The sequence below is a fragment of the Oryzias latipes genome, chromosome 14 (assembly GCF_053564925.1).
Source record: "Oryzias latipes strain Hd-rR chromosome 14, Olatipes_Hd-rR_3.1".
In the NCBI taxonomy this organism is placed as follows: Eukaryota; Metazoa; Chordata; class Actinopteri; order Beloniformes; family Adrianichthyidae; genus Oryzias; species Oryzias latipes.
Genome location: NC_136250.1, coordinates 20,679,480 through 20,702,874, shown reverse-complemented (window position 1 = coordinate 20,702,874; position 23,395 = coordinate 20,679,480). Strand labels below are relative to the sequence as shown.

The 23,395-nt window shown below is 41.3% G+C and overlaps 1 protein-coding gene and 1 long non-coding RNA gene across 2 annotated transcripts; one reads left to right on the top strand and one right to left on the bottom strand.

Annotated features, from left to right (window-relative positions):
* Positions 1-465: 465 nt before the first annotated feature.
* tmem164 (transmembrane protein 164) lies at positions 466-23,272 on the bottom strand. Its single transcript, XM_004076579.5, has 6 exons — positions 22,436-23,272; positions 10,705-10,754; positions 4,325-4,391; positions 3,159-3,237; positions 2,415-2,515; positions 466-1,446 (listed from the first exon to the last, which is right to left on the bottom strand). The coding sequence occupies exons 1-6, from the start codon at positions 22,871-22,873 to the stop codon at positions 1,240-1,242; spliced, it is 942 nt and encodes a 313-aa protein (XP_004076627.1). The 5' UTR covers positions 22,874-23,272; the 3' UTR covers positions 466-1,239.
* On the top strand, positions 2,472-5,763 carry LOC144983575 (uncharacterized). The gene is made up of 2 exons (XR_013647309.1): positions 2,472-2,605; positions 5,267-5,763. It is a non-coding gene; the product is annotated as an uncharacterized LOC144983575 (long non-coding RNA).
* Positions 23,273-23,395: the final 123 nt, after the last annotated feature.

The window sequence follows — 23,395 nt, the reverse complement described above, 5'->3', positions numbered from 1 at the left end:
CCCCACCCTTACATTGACGTGTTCTCCCTACCATGACAAAGGTGGATAAAGGTGGAAAGATTTCATGTCATCCATGGACACCAGTGAGGTTCACAAATCATTGAAGAAAAAAGGTTCAGCGCACTGTCTAGTGGGTCTAGATGACCCAACTCCCAACGTTAAAGTGCCTAGGATAGCACAAGGGTTAAGGCACAGGTAAAGAAAGGCAACTGTACTTTTGTGTTACCTGTAGGCCTTTCAAAGATTGAAGTAAAGTACTACAAAACCTTGAAGGGATAACGGATTAAAAAAAAAGTAAAAATGCATAAAACTGTGAAAGGAGCAGCAGGAGGAGCTGAGGCGAAATGTCTTTAATTTAAAAATACATTTTTCTGCTTATAGAGTGAAGATCTTTTCAACCAACAGCTCATTCTTCTGGACCTCAGAATTTCTTTTGAGTCAGGAAAAAAAAGCAGGATGACCCAATGAAAGGAAAATCCCTTTAATTGTCATTACAGCACATGGACATGAACAGACAGAAATACAAAAATTCCTTTTCTTCCTGCTTTACAGTAAAGGATATGCTACAGTAATATGGACCCCTCAGTTATGAAGCTTTTCCTATTTTCTTTTTTTTTACTTTCAAACATAAATGAATAAATAAAACAAAGTGAATTCATGCACAACATTGAATGTTTTTTTTTTATATATAAATTTGTGGAGTGATTTCCAACACATTGTATCCAGAGCTGACAAATGACAGCTGAACCCAGCAAAGTCTTTAAATAACAGACGAAAGCAAGAGAAAAGGATCCTGATGATCAGGTCTGGAATGTTCTGAGCAAACTGGTGGAAGAAGAAGACGAAGACGAAGATGAAGAAGAAGCGGCTAAAATGTTTTCACAAATCTCAACATTTTTTTCTTCAGTCATGACATGGATTTCACATTAAAAACTAACTTTGAAACCACAGCTGGCGTTTGCAGTGTGCTTCAAAACGCGCTCCAGAGGGAGGCGGCGCGGGAAACCGCCACGCCATACCCAAGCAGCCTCCGACACGGCAATTACCAGCTTTACAATGCAGATGAGCAAATGTGCAAGCCAGCTGCAGCGCAGTCACACAGGGAGTCGCATTCTTGCCTCGAATGGTCCCTCTTTTTAAATGGTTCTAAAAGATGCATTAAAAACGCTCGCTTATAAAAAAATTTAAAAAAGTAAAAGTCAAAATAACATCGGCTGTTGGGGTGAGCCTGTCCAACGCTCAGTCCACCTTCTTGCTGCGCAGGCGCAGCGCGTCCAGCAGGTGGCTGCAGGCGGAGCCGCGGTGCTGCGACAGGAGCGTGAGGAGCTTCCCGTGGATCAGAGTCAGGAGGGTCTGGTGGCCCGTGGCCCACACGCGGTACCACGGCCCGTAGAACGGGTCGGACACGGCCGGACACAGCATGTTGTTAAGGTTGACCTCGGTCCACTGGAGAACAGAGAAAGTAAAAATTATTTATATAGTAGGCTCTTCACAATGACTAAAAATCCTAGATCTTGACCTGATCAGTGTGGCTCCACTGGTGTGTGAATGTGCATGAATGATCCCGGTGATGGTCAGAGGGGCTGTAGGCGCGAACTGGCAGCCACGCCTCTGTCAGTCTGCCCCAGGGCAGCTGTGGCTACAACCATAGCTTACCATCACCAAGTATGAATGAGGAGTGAATGAATAATGGACACAATGTTAGCGCTTTGGGTGTCTTGAAAAGCGCAGATAAATCCAATCCATTATTATTATTATTATTATTATTATGATCAGCTTGTGGGCCCAATGTGGGTTTGTAACCATTCTGAGGAGATGACTCAGGAATTCCGTCTCCTCATTATTTAACGGCAGACACTCATTCAACTGCAGACTGATTCATATCTTGTTAGCGCTGCAGATTTTCTCTTTTTACTGCAGTTTAATTGGCTTCCCAGCTGCTAATGGGGTAAAAGAGGCGCCTCAGAGCACCTCACACATGAACGGCAACATTTTCTGATGCGCAGCATTCAAAGATTAATCCCTGTATTATGATCAATCAGTTTTCATTTTTTGCCCACTGAATATTTATATGTGGCCTCATGAATCACTGTGGTCATTAAAGCGTAATTATGCCTCCAACTGTTAGGATTAAAACCTGATTTAACTTCATCACACAAACGCGTTTGCTTGTGATTAGTGACCCATTCCAATAAAAATGGTGTTTTTAACATGTTCTTGCTTTTTTTTCATGATGGAGCACATAAATAAAAAAAATAATTAAGCTCAGAATGGCATTTCTGAGTATGTCTTTATTCAAATGAACATGTGAAGTGTGTCTGAGAAAAAACGTGATTCGTTTCTGCTGACTGCAGCTCTTTAAAGGGGAAGCTGCTGCAATACCAACAGATGTCCAGCAGAGGGCTCCATCTTACCAGGCCAAGCACTTGCAGGAAGGTGAAATGGTAGAAGAACAGCATGCCAGAGGCCAGCAGCGCCCACCACATGTCCCCCAAAGGCTCCGGCTTGTACACACCTGCACCAAAAGAATAACAGTTTGGGGTCAAAGAGGAGCAAAGGCAGGACATCCATCTTTCCTGTCAAGCCGCAAATGATTACTGCTAAGGTAAAAAATTTCAGAATGTTTATCAAAGCAGCTTTTCTTGTTTTCCTACAACTAAACTAATCTATTTTGAGGAATGTGATTTAATTGTGTGCTGCTTCCCGATGGAATTATTTTACTACTTTTTCTCTGGTTTTCATCCCCGTGACATGAACCAGACCTCCATCCTGCCTGATGGAGGCCAGGAAGTAAAGCCAGCAGGACTCCACTGCAGTTTAGATAAGCCCATGTTTTTCCTCTAAGGGCCTCTCGATCTTTGCACTGCAGACTCAGAGTGCTTTCCGACCTTTTCATCTAGCAATTACAACAAAAAAGAGAAAAAAAAAAAAAAAAAAAAAAACAGAGGGAAGCAGGTGTTTGCTTATGACACAGAAGCAGCAAACAATTACAGCATGTACGCTTTTTGTTCGTTGCTTTTTCCATTTCCGCTTCTGAATAAACAGATGCATTAGTGCTATTACTAAAGAACCTCCTGCAGCATCTAAAAGCAGAGGAGAAGTCAATGCGTGGAGAAACGTCCTGCTATCAGTAATGTGTGAACGTGATTGACACCCACCTCCTTTCCTGAAAAGATAAAGAGGCACTAAGTACAGCATGAAGTGCTGGATGTAGTAGATCTCCTTTTCAAATGGCAGCTGAAGAAGGAAGCACATAAAACCGTTTGAGCTCAAAATACCAAACCGGAAAGACATTATCACAAAGGATGGATTTTACTTTTTTGCCATTTAATTTTTTTCTACAAAGTGATCTGCTTGAGGGGATCCCAGCATCTATTGGGGATCTTTTCAAATAATAAACAGAGCAACAAATGTGACGTCCGGTTTGCAGCAGCTTTAAAAATGGAAGGGGTGCCATGTCATTCGACTGTATGGCCACGACGAGCAAATTCATCTGCATTTGCACCAAGTGTTGGAAAACCTGCCTAACAAACGGAAAAGGACTGTTGGACGAGCAGGGAGGGGCTTCTACTGTCTTTTTCTACGATTTACGAGTGAAACTGGCATCACGACACGTGAAAGCAAGAGTTTGAGCCGTAAGCCTGAAGCATGCATACACATGACTTTACCATAACCTTTTAATGGAAGTGGTCGCTTCCATTCGCGTTGTGAAACAGAACCCAAACCAGCGTAAAACGGACTAACGAGAAGAGAATTTAATTGTGAAGAGATTCACAATTAAAGGATTTCATATTAAAGGATTTTACTTTATTGTATTTTTTGGGGACAAAAAGAAAAAATAAACAATAAAAGTTCCACTTTTGTTCAGTTTGTCTCACAAAGTAAAACCAAATAAATTTGGTTTTAAAAGGAAATTTGAAAATAAACTAACTGATTTAACGACATTGTATGGAATAATAAAATGAACTAAACCATTGTTTTAATGGTGATATCTAGCCCTAATTATGGTATATTGCAGAATCACATTTCCTAAAGTGTCATACCTTTGTTTTATAATATTAATTCCTCACAAAAAACAACCCCATAGCAGTCTTTTGATCCGTTCATGCAATTCTGAGTGAGACAGAAAGGCGGAGCCTCAGAGATCGAGTCGTCTTACTTTCAGGTAGGAAAATGAGCTGCGAAAATAACTATATGAAAAAATATTCTTGAATGTGCCAAAGGTCACATATTATCACCTATATTGATATAGTTTACTCTGAAAGGCTTAATAATTGCATGCTATCCAGTGTTGTGAAAGCGTTGATTGAATGACATCACTCACCAGTCTGGTGTTGACCACCGGGAACATCAAAGCCAGAAAAGCTCCGTTCAGCATGTGGACCTGGAGCCTGAAAACACACAGGATCAAAATGAGGCTGCTGTGCATGAACACGGTCAGACCTCACGCGTGTTGCTACCATGTTAGCTGGAGTTGATGCATATAGGACAGGAATACCCCATCAGCTGCCCCTAATGCTGTGGCACGCAGCGGTCAACTCCTCATGACCATCAAACTTCAGGTCTTATGACTTTGGATTTGTTTTCTTCATGAACATGTGCTTTTCTCTTTGAATGATTTGCATACGAAGAAATCATCCTCTGCTTTTAATCTGCTTTTAAACCATCGCCGGGGGGTTTTCACCCGAACAAAACTGTTTACATGAATTTCAATACGTGGCGTGTCAAGAGTCTGTGCCTTCACCAGGGAAGTCTCACATGTGCCAGGAATGGGAGGACCACAGACAAAGTTTCTAGTTTCATTCTATTATTATTTTAGGAAAGTTTTGTTCTCAAATTCCAATTTTTTTAGTCATTTCTGAGCATGTTCTTAGGAACTTCCTATGTTTTTCTTTTTCATTTTGTTACCACAGTTGAAAAGAAAAGAGAACCACTCTAATTCATGACGTGTTGTCATGTTTTGATTTGTTTTTTCATTCATTCAAGTACTTTTTATTTTATCGAGGAAAAATGACACTGTCAAAGTGACGGTGTAACCTTTTTTAGCGAAAGTGTTCTGGGGTTAAAGAACCATCAAAGTGAAGACACCGGGAGGGAAAAACACGGCTTATAAAACCTTGATGTCTGTATTTATGCCACATTTTCTTGTTCTTGCTTTTTTTTAAACTTAATTCTAAGTCTTTTTTTCCCTCTGCTGTCAGTTGCTATGGTGACAAACAAATTTCCCACGTGTGGGATCAATAAAGTATCTCTGATTCTTCTTCAGCAGCACAAACATTGGATGCTTTTGGTCTCCTCCATCCCTGTGGAGGATCTACGCGTCGCTTTGTTCGTTGATTCAAAGGAGACTTTGGATCAAACCCCCCCGACCGACCAGCAAAAGAGCCAAACAGGCGTGGATGTGAAGGAATGACGGCGTTTCAGCAGCACCTTCAGAGGAGCAGACCGCAGCCTGCTGCGTCTATCACGGCTAAAGGGACAGAAATTCAACCTTTAATCCATTTTAAGATTCTGCAAACTTTTCTTTTTTAAATCTTCGTTGTGTCTTTTAGTTTAGTTTATAATTTATCAGCGTAGATTGTAGCTTAGTCGTTCATTTCCGTCTGTAGTCCCTTTACAAAACAATACATTATGGCTAAACATTACAAACATTTAGCAATTTAAAAGAAGTTTAAAAAGAAAACACATTTACGAATTTAAAAAAGAAACGACACAAAACAACTTTGAACACGTTTACAATTTCAAATAAAACAGTTACACCAATGGTCTGGTTCTCTGATCAAATAATACCGACATCTGACGGCGAAATACCCGCCTCGAAATGTCAATGTGAGCAGAACTGACACTCCAGAATCCAGTTTTTGGCTGCAGAGCTCTGTTATGCTCTGGAGATTCCCTGGAAGCCCATTCCATTCCTTGACAGCTCTAAAGTGAAAGGCCGGCCGCTGAGAGGAAGTGGACTTTCTTTTAGGGACACTGCAGTCACCTCTGGATTCAGAGCTTCTGCCCAGGAGTTGAGAGAGGGGCTGTAGAGTTCTTAAGAAGAGGTGGGGGCGGCGTCCTGCAGAAGTTTATGCACCAGGTGGACGTCAGAGTACCTGATCAGGATGTCCAAACTCTGTGTTTTTCCAGAAACGTTGGCGATGTAAAATTTCAGAACGTTGCCCATCTTTTTAACAGGATTTTTAGAGTTAGGCGTGGAGTCTAACAGCCCACCTACATATTTGAACTCAGCAACATTAGGAAGACCATTTTGAGCTTGTTTTTTTAGAGAAATACATCTCTAAAGATCGAAACAAAACTTTCTAAGTTGCAAATTAAACTATTAAATATTTGCTTTCAAAACCTTTTTCTTTGCTTTCAAAAAATTTTTTTTGTGCATTTGCAACACAAACGTTTTCGCAAGCGTTGTGTCTCATCTGGCTTTTTTCCTATCTTTGATTTTGCTCTCATAAGTTTCAGTTTAGTGTGACAAAGCTGCCATCAAACAGCTGCGGATTGGTCCAGATTCCAACCAATCAAATCCTCATGTTTATCTAACATGGTGTCTTCTACTGAAGCTCAGAAGCTGAACCAGCTCTTTAAGTCCTCGGTTTTGTCTCTTTGGCTGAAGAAATTTTCATTTTTAATCATTTTAAAAATAATTCCTACTTTCTTCAAAAATACATTTTTGAAAAAAAGAAAGTTTTTCAAAAGCCAAAAATAAATAAATAAATTTGAAAGCAAAGAAAAAGTTTTTAAAAGCAAATCTTTAATATTTGTTTGCAACGTGGTGGCATGAATATCACTCCATACAAAAAGTTCAAACCTGAAAACCTGTTTTTACACCACAAGTAAAAATGCGGCTCCACTGAACAAGACGTTCTGTCTTCTCCAACTTTCACAACTGCCATTCAAATGAGTCAGCTACCGTTATTTGTGAGGACCTGTCACATTTCCAAAATTTTATCTTTAGAAAGAATTTATGTAAATATTCTTAACGTGCAAAACCAACATTTGCATCCAGAAGACATCTGCTGACTGGTGGCTCCATTCAGGGTTTGGCTCCTTATTTGGGTAAAATAAAAACATCCCCAACAGCATGAAGAGAAACCATCTGTTAATGGATCCCAAAGGCCTTTATACATCTTTTATGGACAGTTATGGGATGCTTTGGTGGAAAACCTTTAATATTTTCACTGTTTAGATTTGCTTTTACACACATTTTGATAACCAACTCAAGTTCATTGTAGCAGTTTTTCAATATAAACTTTACTTACCAACATGTTTAGTTTTTTCCAAAAGTACATTTGTGTTTATTTGCATTTTATTATCCTTATGGTAAAAAAGTAAACAGGTACAGTCAGGTTAAAGAATACAACTAAGTTTTAGGGCCACCAAAAAATAAATAATAAATAACAATATTACGCGATTTAAAGTTGAGGTGAGCATACAGAGCAGCAGGTGAACGCCGCACAGCAGCAGAGCCGACCGACTAAACTCAATTGAACAGGTGAGCTGAATGTTTATTGATAACGTTCCAAATGTTTGGAAGCTCATTCGTTTGATTTACGATTTATTAATGTTTTATTTATTAATGGGTAGCTTGCAGGATCTCTGCAGCCCCTTGATGAAGCCATCGGTGTCCCTGCAGCTGTCCACTTTAATCCGTTCTTCCTCCACCAAAGACAAGATCTCTAAGTCTGTGACGCTTCCGCCCGAAGAGGACCAGTTTTTGGCATTTTCAACATTTTCATGCTAAAATAAAAGACTATTTTCATCTTTGTTTTATGTTGAAACTGGACATTTCATCTGGAGAAGGGGATGTACGCAACACCGTTTTCCTTCCACTGACAGGTTCATGACGTGAGGAGACAAATGGACTTCTGGTTATGTAAATGAAAAGGGAGAATACAGTAGTGGTTCTTTACACCCAAACGTGTATCTGAGCTCCTTATTTTACATATGAAACTCCATTTTACCGACACCGAACCCTAGAAAGCCGGCTCCACTGACAATAATCTGATTTTGAGTCGCCAAAAGGTTCAGAATTTCTTCATTTTTGAAACCTATCAGGAAATAAAGCTTTACAAAAGGTTCCACATCTTTCATCTTCAGGCAAAGCTACGATAAACAGACAACTTTGGGGTTTTTTCTCATTCATTTATGACTTATTTTCCTCGTAAATCTACGTGTTTTAAAGTCGTAAATTTACGACTTTATTCTTGTAATTTAATAGTGGTCACTTTTTTCTTGTAAATTTATGGCTTTCAAGTCGTAATTAAAAAAAATATTTGTTTGTAAGACAACAACTCTGTTGTAAAATAGTGCTTTAACATGAATTTAAATTAAATTTAAACTTATAGTATTGATTTACTTACTATTATTTATTGTTATTTTGCTGTAGTTCTCCAGCAGTTGCTTGATAAAGCTGTTGCTGTTCACCTTTCACCATATCCCTTCAGGGGTCGCCACAGCGACTCAGCTTTCACTGATAAGCACAGGTGTTTATTTGGCTGACAGTTTTATGCCAGATACCCTTCCTTGTACAACCCTGTATTTTTTCCGGGCTGGGGACCGGATTCTACAATTCTGTAATTCTACAGCCTCCATGTTGAACCATTAAACGAGGCAGAAATGCGAGAAATGCTCCACGCTTTGGTACAAACAGAATGAATCCAAAGGTGAATTTAACATAAAGCACGGCGGGGAATCACCGATCTGACTCTGCTCTGTAACATAAACAAGTCAATGAATTATCCTTTTTTTGCGTCAAATCCCAGCAGAACTGGAAGCTTTAGAACCGGGTCAATAGCTGGATTACTGCCGTGAATGAAAACGTAGCTGTGGCCAATTTAGTGAATGAGGCAGCCGCGTCCCCAGAGGCGCCGTCTGTACCTGCTGGAGGCTGCCAGCAGCCTTTGCTTGTCTCAAAGATTAAACCATCCCAGTTTGAGCGCACACGGCAGGCGGGGGGAACCTGCAAATGGCTCATTAAATCAGTTATGGGGCTTTTGGTTCTTGTTGCCGCGCAAAAAGAAAGATGGCATGAAAATTGATGCGAGCGCTGAAGGTTTGAGCTAATGTCTGCCTTAAAGTCAGCTTCTAAGGTTCTACTGTTGAAATGGATCCTGCATGCGTCGTTTCCATGGCCACTTGCTGCTATGTTCATGTGCTCTCTTGCAGTTCAGGGTCATGATGCAGTGTAACCTCAGATCATGAAATCGGTTTTCACTGTTGATCGGGTCAGAACTTGACATGTTTGTTGATGCAAACCACGGACGGCTCTCGCTGTGAGTTTGAGCTGATGTAAACCTTTTTGGCCAAAAAAAAAATCATTTTAACATTTGAAGAGACTAATGAATTATAAAGGAGTAAAAATAACAATCATATTTAAATAATTATTAAAGCTCCAAGCAGCATTCCAGAACAATCTGCTGGTTTCTGAATGCAAGATGGTTTTTATTTGGTGCTTGTTAAGTGCTACTTTTATAGTTTTAAGTTAGCTTTGTATTATAATGTGAATGTTCGGCAATGATTACCACGACTCAAATTCATTATTTCCATGGCAACCAGAGTTCTCAGCACTGACTGTATATCAGAACTGGACCTGGAACTGGAGTGTGACGCCAACCATAAAAAGATGGTTTACTTCCCGCTCTTCCCAAATGAAGTCAATTGAATCGACATTTTTTTCACGATGTGGACGCCATTGCGCTGAAGCGAGATGACGTCAGTAAGCAGTGATTGGTCTGAGTGAGTCAACGTCTCTATGCCAACCACTAAAGCTGTCAATCAAAAAGATCAAACGTGGGCCCAGCAGGCACCACATGCTTTTATCACGGTCTCCGATTTGTCAGTTTATAACTTGAATAACAAGCATAACTTGAATAACCTGAAAACACATCATGAAAAATAAAATCAGGATGAACAAGACCAGGTTAAAAAAGGTGCCGAGCAAGAATGGTTATTTTGACCAATAGAATGACTGAGTAAACGCTGTTTATTTCTCTATAGAAATCTATGGGAGTTTGGCCTCTTGGACCCATCACTACTTTGTGTTTGGAACGCCAGGGGGGAGGAGCCACTTACAGTCCTCATACAGGTAAATAGGTAAATAAGTATTTGAACACTCTGTGATTCAGCAAGTTCTCCCTCTTAAAAAATCAGGGAGGGTTCCGACATTATCCTCTTAGGTGCATGTCCGTTGTGAGGGATATAATCTAAAAATAAACTGGAAATCTCTATCATTTTTAAAATAATTTATTTGTATGCTATTGCTGCAAATAGGTAGTCGAACACCTGCTTAAACGTTTCCTGTAGTTTTCCACCAGGTGTGCACACACTGCAGGAGGGATTTTGGCCCACTCCTCCACACAGATCTTCTCTAGATCATCAGGTTTCTGAGCTGTCGCTGAGAACCACAGAGTTCGAGCACCCTCCCAAGATTTTCTATTGGGTTGAGGTCTGGAGACTGGCCAGGCCACTCCAGAACCTTGATATGCTTCCAAAGCTAAAGTTTCTTGTTGGTAAAAAAAAAAGAAAAAAAAAACACTTTGCAGAATAGAGTGCTTGCATTTTTATTTTACACTGAGAATTTACTTTCAGTAGACGATTCTTTCAACGGTTTATTGTGAATGCATAATTAATGCAAATAGGCTTTAAAAGCTTCATAAGACTGTAAAAAGGTTCGTCTCAGATGACATAATATGTTAATATGCTCACCTGAACACAACCATTGCCGCCTGACATGGCGGACAGGCCAGCAGGAAGATCTGTGGACGAGAAACCACAGAGGGTTATTACAATAAACCATTACAGCTGCGATAATGAAGAGCTTCCTGCTTTCACTACTGCATTTAGGAAAAGGAAAAGCGGCCACTTCATTGTAAAACAAGCCGAATGGAAGCAGAAGTGCTTTGATTTTATTACATCATTCCACAGGTGCATTTCTTGTGTCCGTTCATCTGTGGACTTTCTGCAGGGGTTATTTCAGCTTAAATAATAGCAACATCTATTATGGTCTGTGCAAAGACAATTACAGGCTAGCGTCCAACTCTGTTTACATCTGCAGTCCCTTTTCATCAAATCTAAGAACATTGATTTGGATTCAGTTGCAGTTCAAAGCAGCAAATGTTGGATATTTCTTTATGAGAATTGTAGACTTTTCTCGATGTTACTAGCAAGTAAGGCATTAAAATTTAGAATCTGCCAAACTCCCAAAGAAAATGATCTTAAAGGACATGTTTCAATGAGGGACTGAGATTGTTTATTTTGAATCAACATCTTTTAAAAACTTGTATCCTGTTAGTTTGATTTACTGTCAGAACCCAAATTGTAGTACAGAAACCCCAGAAACATTTCAGTCAGACAACTCTTGCAGAAGAACATTTATTTCACGACATCTTTAGGTTTTCACAACATCTTTAGGATGACATTCACAATTTGATTCACAACTTCGTTTTGGCATAAGGCTCCGTTCAATTCCTTGAGACAATTATTTTTCCATACACTTTCGGGTAACAACCCCCGTAACGGAGCCCACAGGTGGAAGCCGGGGAGGAGGGAGGGGCAAAGAATGAGCGCTGAAGGTAAGAGCGAATGAACAATTGTACACCTGACTTAAATAGGACGCTAAGCAGGTGGGTTAATTAACAGACCCGCCCTAGGGGAGTAACCTGCAATTCTGCCGAGTGTCTGCCCGAAATGCGACGAGTCGCTTATTAAACCTTATGAATGATGTGATAAAATAAAATTGTACTCACTTTTCTGATTCAGAAGTCACACTTTCAAAAGTGTTCAAAAATTGCTCCTTGTGATAAACATCTCAAGAAAATCCCTCAAATGAAGACTGTTCTTTTTTGTCCTAAAGTTTAGACGACTGTAGTAACGATGACATGCACTCCTAAAAAGATGTTAATCTAGTTCCCAAAAAAGCTCTACAACTTCATTAAATCTCTGTTAGGATGCTGCAGAAATCCTGTTTGGGACTTTTAAGACCAAGGGGCGTAAACACACCACTCAGTATGGAGCGTGGTTGTTCCACTAGCCCGGCTTTTTCAGGACCGTGGCTCACTATAACAGTAACAACCTTACCTTGTATTTTCCAAGTTGGTTTGGTTTGCAGAGCAGTGTTGGCTGAATAATGAGTAATCACACAGCCAACACATTTAGTTTGGAGTTAGGTTTTCTCAGACTCAACCATTGAGTGTATATGAGAACTGGACTGAATCAGTGTGACATCACCCATAGAAAATGTCTTACTTCCAGCTCCAACCAAAGTCAATTCAGTAGCCATATTTACGCCACACGGACGCCGCTATGTTGGAGCCAGACATCGGTAAGCAGTGATTAGTCTAAATCAGTAGGAATCAACATTTCTATGGGAACCACACATACCAATTAATTCAGGAGTGAGCCTGTTGGGAGTCCACACCCCTACTACTTGAACACGCATTGGTATTCTGACCAATAGGATGACTGAGTAATAGCTGTTTATTTCTCAATAGATGTCTATGGGATTTTGGCTTTTTGGAGCCAGCAGGTACTTCCTGTTTGAAACACCAGGGGGGAGGGGCCACTCATTCCATTTCTGATATACAGTCAACACAGATTTTCTGAAAAAAACAAAGCTCTCCAAGAACAAGGAAATGTGTCTGAAAAATTCTAATAAACAGAATAATTATTGAAATCATTCATGTTGACAAAGATGGAAGTATTTTATTTACTTCAGCAAATACTATACTAACAGTAAAGGAGACATTAATTTCAGAGACTTACTGGTTGTACAACCTAAAATATAACTGTAGTTGTATTAGTTAGCCCAGGATCCTATTCACATACAACAAAAGTTACTAGTTCACGAATATCTTTATTGTTAAAAAAAATTTTTTGCGTTTCCGTTGATTTTTGGAATACCAAATAAAGTTTTTCACTTTTCTTAATTTACAATAAAAACAGCACAATGACTTCAAAGGAAGCAGTTGGCATATTGTTTGAAGGCACAGAGAGGGTAGCATTCATTCATGAATCGCTTTCATAACAGCATCTGACAGCAAAACAATTGGATTTGCTGCAAAAAGGCAGAAAAACCAATCAAAGGCCGTAAATGGGCTGACCTTTAACGCAGGAACAGCCTGCTGAAAAATATACCACTGAACGCATGTGCTGCCAATCCAACACTATCTATTCTACTTAACTTTGTGGGTTTTTTGCAGTTTTTGTGTAACGTCATTGTAAAATTGTTTATTAGAAGATCAAAACAGGAATCGTAGTTTTCTAAAATAAAATGTATTTGTCACGGGTGACAGGTGAGAGTGAGGAGTCGGGATATCGGAGCGTGCAGACCGCAGAGATGGATTACTGTTATCAGCAGTCTGACTCCACACATTTGTAATAGTTGGATGAGCAAACTGGCGTCTTATTTTCGGCAGCAGATTCTCTTTGCCTTCTGTGTGTTCCAGGAAAATATCATCAGAGCTTGCAGCCCAAACACGACTACACGAGGTTTTGATGAAGATTACCGCTTCCCATAGTGGCAGCTACAGAAATGCTCATTTCCCACTTCAGCTAGTGTGATTTCCAGAGGAAACACACCTTCAGTGAGCCTATGTTTCTGGATGTGGGGATGAGCTGCTGCCAAAATGGAACCAACCAAACTTTTGATTAGTTGTTCTACATGTTTTCTGAGGATTTTTATCTTACGTCACCAAGCATTTCAATGCTTACAGGGGAACGATCCTGCTTCCCAGATGTATGGGGAACTTTCCCCATCGAGGATGATCCCCATGTGAGGATCTTTAAGGTCAGGGGTGGGCAGCTCCAGGTTTCAAGGCTGGTGTGTCTGCATGTTTTTTCAGATATTCTTGCCCCGCTCACAGGTGGATCAGGTGTGTCCAGCCAATTGGAACATGCCAGTATGTTGTAAAAAAAACAAGCAGGAATGTGGTCCCCACCCCTGTTTTAGGAGGAGGATTTCTAGTCTCCCAATCATTTACTGTACTTGTAGAAAGTCAGTTGATAACAAATCTTTCTACGTTCTTGTCTGTTCAGCACTACACTACAATATTAATGGATAACCCTGGCCTCAACATAATATCATGACCAGCTAGTGGAGAGGCCAGGACTTGATCCGGAGACTTCTGCATGCCAAGCATGCACTCTGCCACAACGGCAAAGAGATCCTATTTCTGCACCACTCCGGACTGTTGAAAGTTAAACCTAAAGGGGGAATGGGAGCATATGTCCCGTCACTAACATTTGCGGACCGCACATCTGGTTTGCAGCACCAATAACTGGGCCTAACAAGATGAAAACTGTGCAGGCGGCGGATGCTGACTCATATCTGCTGGAATGATCTGTTAGATCAGCGCTTGGGCGTGGCAGTCGACTGTGTTCACTTTGACTTGTGTGTTATCCAACCAGTTCTCAGCAGCCGTGACAGCTGCATGCAGGTTTTACCAGTCCAAGTCAAAAACACTGCTGAGCTGTGCTTTTATGAAGCTACACTTTACCAATAAACAACGCTTTCAGATTACAGAGTTAAACATAAACTAGATTATTTTTATCTTATCAGTTTAAGGCCATAAACAATTAGGAGAATATATAACCTGCGTTTTAAGTATGTAGCATCTACAACTGCATTTTATCGTCCGCTCCTGATTCATCACAATTTGATTATACAAATACTCAGAAATGCAATTTTAATCTTAAATTATTTTACGTGTATCCTCCATCATAAGAAAAATTCAACAAGAACATGTTAAAAACACATTTTTTATTGGTGTGGATCTTTAAGAAAATAGAAAAATAAACTTCTTAAACAGGCTGCAGGATGTTTGATGTAACCACAGTCATTTACACCAAAAAATCTATCTTTATTGCATTATGCTCCATTATAATATAAACTAAAATGGCTAAAAAATTGAAATCTGAGCAGACTTTTGGAATTATAAATGACATTAAACACCCAATCTGATGAAAATGGTGTGTTTGCCGTTTTAAGCATGTTCTTGTGGCATTTTTTCTGATGATGGAAGACTTGCAGTGGGGCAAAAAAGTATTCAGTCAGTCACCAATTGTGCTGGTTCAGTCAGTTATGTAAACTCTGGAGATGATTTCCTTTAAAGGAACAGAAGACGAAAGCTCAACCCTGGAGGTGCAAAAGTTGCAAATTTGCAAATGTTGCAAATAGCGGAGCTCCTTCTCTGAGAGGCTCAGACAGCTCCGCTCCAAACAGCCCGATATCAGAAATCCTTCTTACCAAACACAATAATACTGTACAATAATTTGCAGGGTAAAAGATGACTTTTGCACATTTTGCACATTGTTTCCTGTTTGTAGATAGTCTTTAAATTATATCACCTTATTTGTTCACATTCATGTTACATTTTTTGTTTTTTTTTTATATTCTATTTTCTCTCATGTCTACTATTCTTTTTTTATTGCTACGGTAACGAACACATTTCCCACGTGTGGGATCAATAAAGTATTTCTGATTCTGAAACGTTCTTACAAAAAGCAAAACATAGCATGTCAAGTTATGGAGACTTAAAATGAACTCAAAGACAAAAGAAAACAACCAAATTGACATATAATTCACACAAGGCTGCAACTAGTTGTTAAAGTTGAGACGTCATAAATTCAAAGCCTCAGCGGTGACGCCTGAAAACAGACTCTTTACTGAAATGACTGTCAGAGTTTAAAGTCAGGGCTGCCTGTTGGCACAGATCCAAGCTGAACTCAAACGATTATCACCATGAGGTCTTCTGCTGTGTACGTGTGAAAGCATATTGGCAGATATTTGGAGGACTCTCACTTCTTCCATTAAGCTTGATGCCGTTGACTGACCAGGACCGAGTGAGTGTGACGTCACCCATGGGAAATGTCTTCCTTCGACTTCCAACTAAATTAAGTATATTCAGTCACCACTTTCCTGCAATACAACGCCGCCATGTTGGGGCTAGTTGATATCAGTAAGCAGTGATTGGTCCGAGTTGGTCTGAGTCAACATTTCTATGGCAACTACACTGGACAGTCGGAAGTCCACACCCCTAGACCACGAAAGCGAGATCAGGAGAATAAAATCAATCAAACTTTTCGAATGTTCAACGTGGGGACCAGCAGCCACCACATACTATTATTAAGGCATATGATTGGCCTGTTTATAACTTGAATAACTTGCAATAAAGAAAAAATACAATGACAAAAAAAAGCTTAGTAAGAACATGCTGAAAAATGTTGCAGAGCAAGGATGGTTATTCTGACAAAAATGACTGAGTAATTATTTTATTTTTCTATAGAAGTCTATAGGATTTTGGCTTCTTGGAGCCAGCGGATTCTTCCTATTGGGAACATGAATGCTTGATACTTTTACTTCTGCCTTCATATGTTGGGATCAACCTCTCCTTCAGGGTGGAGATGATTGTATTAAAGTGCATGATGATACATTTAGAAACAAAAAAGAAGTACTTCCAGTTTGTCATCCGTTTCAAAGGTCTCATGTGTTAAACACTAGAGGTAACTTGAAGACTCATTTGCTTTGCGGCTGTAAATTATAAGCATTTCCTGAAGTGAAAGTATCTCTTCTTTCGTAAATCCCTCCATCCTTACCTCATTAGTCCTTTATTTCAATAATGACTAAGCTGTAATGAAGGTCCAAGAGGTGGAATTAAGGCTGAATCGCAAGATCTTCCTTATTGGCTCAAACCTTAGCCTCCTGAAAAGAAGGGCTAGGAGGTGGAACAAGAAATGGAACAAGGAGGACAGCTCCTGAACAAACAGACATTATTGGTCAATATCTTGTCAGACGTTGATGTATAAAGCAGAAGACGGGTGAATTGCGTGGTCATGAATACAAAGCTGACATGCCGCTTTAATACAGTTCATACATGCAGAATTGTATTTGTAACTTTTTAAAAAATGTATCAAACAGGCATTAAAACATGTCATTGTTCAATACCGCTGTACAGAGCAGCAATAACCTCGTTTTTTCAAATATCACAATCTTGTAATGTCTTGACATGTGCCAGAACAAGACTGAACCCAACATTAACCACCGTAGGTCAAAATGACTCATAGCTGGGGGGGGGGGGGGGGTATGTGGGGAAGGAGTTTACCGACTTTTTTTTGGCTATAAGGTGCATTGCGCAAACCGTATCACTGGACGAGTTTCCCCACTGCTGTACCTCTATGCTCCAACAATCTATCAAGCAGTGCGGCTTCGCAGTTTACCAAAGTCCTACCAAAACGTTTGACACATTTTTGAGCCACAGAAAATCGCTTTGAGGTCAGTCAGCACAACCAGAATTCATGCATAAGACACACTGCCGATGTTTGAAACAAAGGACTTTAAATACCAAAAAATATGGTACTGATGGATGCCTTCACGCCCTCACTACATCGCATTTTCCACAATGAGACTCTCTGCTTTAGATTTGCTCTTTGGGCTGTCGATTTCCCAAAATTGACCCCCCCCCCCCCCCCCCCCCCCCCCCGTACACATCTCCCTCTTAGTTTATTTCCACCTCGGTCTCCTGACAAGTCAGTTTGTTTTCATTTCATTTCACTTGTGAGGAGACAACAACACTGTGTCTCACACCAGAGTTTGAAAGTTTTCACTTCTGCACGATCCAGGAAACTATCCAGGAAACTATGGTGAGGACCACACAGGTCAAAGTAAAAACGTCTTTAGAGTTCTGCTAAATTAAGTAGGATGTTTTTCTGCATGACACACTGTTCAACGATGATATCTGCACATACAAAAAAAACCTCACTTCCTTTCCTGTTGCAATGCTCAAAACTGCACATGGCTCAACACTGTTTGCAACAGAATGAAAAAAGAGCAACATGTCAAGAGTCTGCATCGATTTGTACCCTTACATTCCCATAGGGAGAATGTTGGGAATCGATTAAATGAATCTGGACATTTCAGTTTTGGTTGAAATCTTCTGCATCAAGCAGAAAATTCAACAATCTCTCAAGGTGTAGTCCGTCTACTTTATTGACACAATGTTAAATAAGCTGCAGTGAAGGTAACAAAATTCCACCATCTGTTTCCTGAAGCCTTTCTGCTTTGAACTGAAGTAGTTCAGAAAAAGGAGGATGACGTAAAAGCTGAACTTATTATTCATGTTTGTGAGAATATTTTTAAAGTTAAATAAATAAAAACAGGCCTTTAACAAAAACCTTTCCTTAAAATCAATCTGATGGTTTTAAAAAGTTCCAAAATGAGGAATTTATTTTTAAGCTTAAAAAAAAACCTAACAGGACACCGTTTCATTTTTACATGGTGTGGCCATGGTGCATAGGTGGAACGGTTGACCTCTGATTAGAAGTTCGCAGGTTCAGTTCCCGGTTACGTGTTGAAGTGTCCTTGGGCAAGACTGGACCCTACGTTGCTCCTGGTGGTTATAAGTGTTTGGCAGCAGAGCCGCCATGAGTGTGTAAATGTGTGTGTTAATGGTGGAATGGAAATGTGACTGAAACGCTTTGGGCCTTAAAGCAGGGTAGAGAAACGCTACGTAAGTGTACACTATTTACCATTTACCAAGTGGATTAAAAAAGAGACAAATGTTGTGTTTTTTTACATCTTATTTGAAGCATTCAGTCACTTCTCAGTTCTGCTAGTTCTACTTCATGAATCTGATAAAGTAAATGAGTCAATATTTAACAGAAAGGCGGATATGTTACTGATGGTAAATATTTGAACCTCTTAACATGTCCATACAGCGGGGTGAAAAGTATTTGTCAGTCACAGGTTCTGTAAGTTGTCTCACTTAGAAAGGTGAGTTTGGTCTGTAATCCACTTCGACTGTGAGAGGCGGAATGAAAAAAAAAGAATCCAGGAAATCACATCAGTTGATTTTTTAAAAGCTCTTCTCTATCCTCGATACCTCTGTTAATGTCACCTGCTTGAACTGAATAAATGACGCCCGTCCACACCCTTAAACAGTTGGACTGCAACCCCTCCACCATACCAAGACCAAAGAGCTTTCTGACGACACCAAGGACAAGACTGTAGACCTGAACAAGACTGGGATGAACCAATCAACGACGACAAGCAGCTCGATGAGAAGAGATCCACTGTGTGAGCAAATATTAGAAAATAGAAGTCATAGAAGATCACTGACAGTCTCCCTCCACCTGGAGCTGCATCAAAGATCTCGCCTGTCGGGAGCAAATGATCTGGAGAACGAAAAAGTCCAGAACTACACAGGGTTCGAGGACCTGATGAGAGCTGGTACCAGATTAACAAAAGTTTCCATAGTAACACACCACTTTGTCGTAAATGAAATCTGCAGTTCTCCAAAAGTTTCCCTGCTTAAATCAGTCCGTGTCCGTCTAAAATTCTCCAGAGACCATCTGCATGATCCAGAGGAGGACTGGGAGAAGGTCATGTGATCAGATGAAACCAAAATGGAACTCTTTGATATAAACGCCACACAGCATGTTTGGAGGAGGAAGAATGCTGAGTTACATCCAAAGGATTCCATACACATTGTGAAGCATGGGGGTAGAAACATCATGGTTTGGGGATGTTTTTCGAGACAAATGATCCGTACTACAGATAGGATAAATGGGGTCATGTGTGATGGGATTTTGGGGAAAAACCTTTTTTCATTAGTGAGAACTTTGAAGAGGAAATGTGGCTGGACCTTCCAGCATTACAGTGATGCCAAACATTTTGCCAGGGCAATGACCGAGTAGTTACGTAAAAACATCTTAAGATTCTGGTGTTCTCGCCTATCTCCGGACCTTAAAAAGGTTGATGTGAGGAAAGAATCCTCCAGAGTTTTACCCTGGACTTAACCTTTCCATGTAGACAGCAGTGCCAGTAGGAGCGTTTCTATGGGAATGACAAGTCCAATCACTTATCGGAGTTGAGTCATGGTGCAGCTCCGAATCACAACAGTCCTATTATGAGGATTAGATCGGACAGGATATCTGGGTTCGGTTTTTTTTTATGCAGCACAGATTGTTTTTAACGGGAACGCCAAAAGCTTGGCGGGACTTCTTGAGAGCGCACCTCAGCTCATCTTACTGTGACATTCACAATGAATGACATGTGGCTGTCTCTTTGTTTGTTGACGGAGCTCCGCCCACATCAGCTGCACTCAGGTGGAAATGCGTGAAGGTAAACCGATCACTCACACACACACACACATCCCCGCCTCACTAAATATGTTTGTTTGGCCTCTGGGAAAAAAATGACAGCCAGTCATCCTGTCAGGCTTGAAGGACTCACTCGTCACTCATCCTTCTCTCCAGCGATGGTGGGCCTCTCTAACCCTCTCCGGTGCGATGCTGGCCGGCCTTTTTCCTTCCGACGTCTGATAAAACTCCGACTGATAACGGTCATATATTCCACCTTACCGGGTCTGTCAGTTATGACTCATTGGCTCATATCAATGGCAGCTCAATATATGGCATTCCTTCGGATGTGGCATATTTACATCTGGCTGTAGTTATGTAATGAGCACCGACAGACTGAAAACAAACAAATACAGATTTGGGTCACAGAGGACACTCTTGCTGAGTCAGCACCCAGCTAAAGCGAAAATTGAGCATCAGGATCTGCAGATGAAAACAATGTGTGTGTAAAATATATTTCCAATATTTAAACTATAAGATGACTCTATCTTCAGTATATTTCTTCTAGCATCAGAACATTCAACACATGGAAAATAGGGCGTCACTTTTTCTTTGCATAAAAGCAGATAAAATACACATTAAAAAGGCCATCTTTAAAAACAAATTCATACAAAGAAAACGGGACATTAAAACACATTTAGCACCACTCCCTCGACCCACCCAGTTTCCCCACTATAAGCCTTACAACAGAACTGGACAAAGATGTAATAACTGCAGCTCTGAAGAAACAGTAAAGTGGGGATCCCTTAATTCCACTGCCCAACCCGACCATAGGGGTCGTCGCCGCAGCCCCTTAAGCCAGGTAAGAGTTTTCCTGACAACCAAAGTCAAGCTCTGACAAGCCTGTGGCACCATCACAGGTATGAAACGCCTGCAGCTCTTCACGGCTCTCCTGAGCTCCTGATCCAAAGAGTTGCTTCACGCCAACGTGCCTGAAACGTGCCTGAAACGTGCATGCCGGGACGCACAAAGCCACTTTGTTTAGTTTCCTTATGATTAAAACGCCAACATCTCTGCGTGAGTCACTCCAAGACAACCATCAGCCGCGTACACTTCCTGACAGTCATCCTCTGCTTTGGTGATGAAGAGATGACCGTTTCCTGTAGCGTTCAGCATGAGATCATGCTCCAGGAAGCGGAGAGTCAGCATGGCGTGTGTGTAAAACACCATAAAACTTCATTTTACCGTCTACTCTTTGATCTTTGAGAGCTCTTCACCGCGGATGTAAAGACCAGCGTGACTTTATGCCCCTTTAAATGATCACAGGCTGAGATGATACCCAGCTCTTGCTGCAGTGAAGGGCAAGGAGGGGTTAGGTTTGTTGAAACAAGCCGAAAATCTTAGTCACATGCGCACGGAGGTCGACCCGTGCTGCCGGTTTCTGGGCTGTCCGGGCCAGCGGAGGGTCATCTTAAATATGTGTTCTCAGGGGACGCTCTAGGCAATTTGGGCCTATGGTGTGGCAGTCTGGCAGCAGAGTCAATTGGGCTTCATAGCGTGATTTGGGTGTGGCAGTCTATTATGGATAATTTGTAGGGCTCATGCAAGTTCCACACACTAATGACACATGAGTAATTTGGTGCCTTTACTCAAGGTGTTAGTAAAGCTCGTGTACTGCTTCTTTACTGACCGCGCGCACCTGCTGCATAAAAGGGGTGTGCATGTGATGTGCAAGTGCCCGTAGGACGCAAACACAAACTATGCTCTGACTGTTTAATTTCCTCATTTCCAACAGTCTGACTGTGAGCAAGCGGCGCATACTTATCATGTTATTTTATTGTGCAGTGCACAGAGTTTGGGGTACGGTAGAAAAAACAAAAGATCTGTACGACGCGCCTGTCTCTGACCTACTTCACCCATTGTTTAAGTGTCCTTCAGTCGCAGTGTGCCCATAGAATAAATGTGCACGAGCGTTGACGACCTGCGTGTTTATCCAGAGGTCTACGATCTTGGTATTTCAGGTGGGCCACCTGAACAGATTTGCCCATTTCTCTGCCGTATAGGGTCAGTTGTGACTGAGGCATAAAGATTCACACACAAAACCAACGGAATTCCCACAGTTTGGTTCCGCACGCAAATGCTTCTGCAAAATGTTACATGCTGGGTTTCCACTACGGCTTGGAGATCAGTGAAAACAAGAGCTGAAGCTTGATTTAAGGAAGCAGAAGCAAACAGGAAACTAAAAGTTCTGACAGCGGAAGTGCAGGAGGAGAGTGTTTAGATTAACCGACATGCAGGAAACCAACATCTAATGGAGCCGATGGGTCTCTGATGACCTTTCCACTCTGTGCAGATCTACACTCACCTGAACCATGGTGACCACATGGCAAGGGTTCAGCAGATAGATCAGAGTCTTGGTGGCAAACTTGAAGCCAACCTCTACCCCAAAAGTCATGCAGAGGGCAACCAGCAGCAGGTTCTTCCCCAGGCTGTCCTCCTTCGCCCTTGTGCAGTCATTCCCGGTGGCCCTGAAGTCCCTGGAGGGGTTGACCTTCCTTAGAGACGCCCAGATCTCCAGCATGGAGATGAGGATGATCACCAGGCTCTCCCCGGCGCGCTGCTGGGGCGTCAGGAAGGCTGCGCACTCGGGGCCCCCGTTCCCCGCAAACTTGGGGTCCACCCCGCCGTAGACCCAATCCAGAAGGCTGTATACGTTATATCTGGACACGTTCATCTTCTCGTGTTGGAAAAGATACGAACAGGATGGAATGAAAGACGCCACACTGACTTCTTGGCGAAACATGAACAGCGAGATGTCCCCCTTTGCGCGTGTCCTCGTGGTGGAGAAATGGACATTGGGTTGAATCAACCGGCGGGCTGCCTCATCTGCGGGCGGAGCAGGAACTTGAGTTAGCAACAACGGCGGGAGGCAGCTGTTGTCAAGACTACCCGGAGCTTGTGTTTTGTGGACATCCGGAAGCCTCTCCTTTCCGCAGATCTTCTGTGACAAAAGCTGGTAGACGCGCGCGGTCAGGACATGTCAGTGAAGCAGACGGGCCGGCTTGAGCTCGAAATGCCGCAATGGTGGAAGCAAGTTTGCTGAACACCGAGTCAACATGTGGAGGAAGCGGCAAGCGGTTAGCTTAGCTTCTAAGCCTCACTGAGACCAGGATGGGGTTTTTTCATCCCAATGTTTTGTCTTGCAGGTTGAAAAAAAAACCCATTTTAATTTAATTTTTACAAAAATAAAAACTTACATTAAATCAACAAATCAAACCAGAATAAATATTTTATCCAACTCCTAATGTGATTCATTGTTTCATAT

Bases quoted from the DNA above. Each gene is read 5' to 3' on its own strand.
- tmem164 (XM_004076579.5), bottom strand. From the start codon at position 22,873: ATGTTTCGCCAAGAAGTCAGTGTGGCGTCTTTCATTCCATCCTGTTCG. The intron at 4,392-10,704 runs GTGAGCATATTA...GTGTGTTTTCAG, and splicing joins GCGGCAATGGTTGTGTTCAG to GCTCCAGGTCCACATGCTGA. The intron at 1,447-2,414 runs GTAAGATGGAGC...TCTGTTCTCCAG, and splicing joins TCCTGCAAGTGCTTGGCCTG to TGGACCGAGGTCAACCTTAA.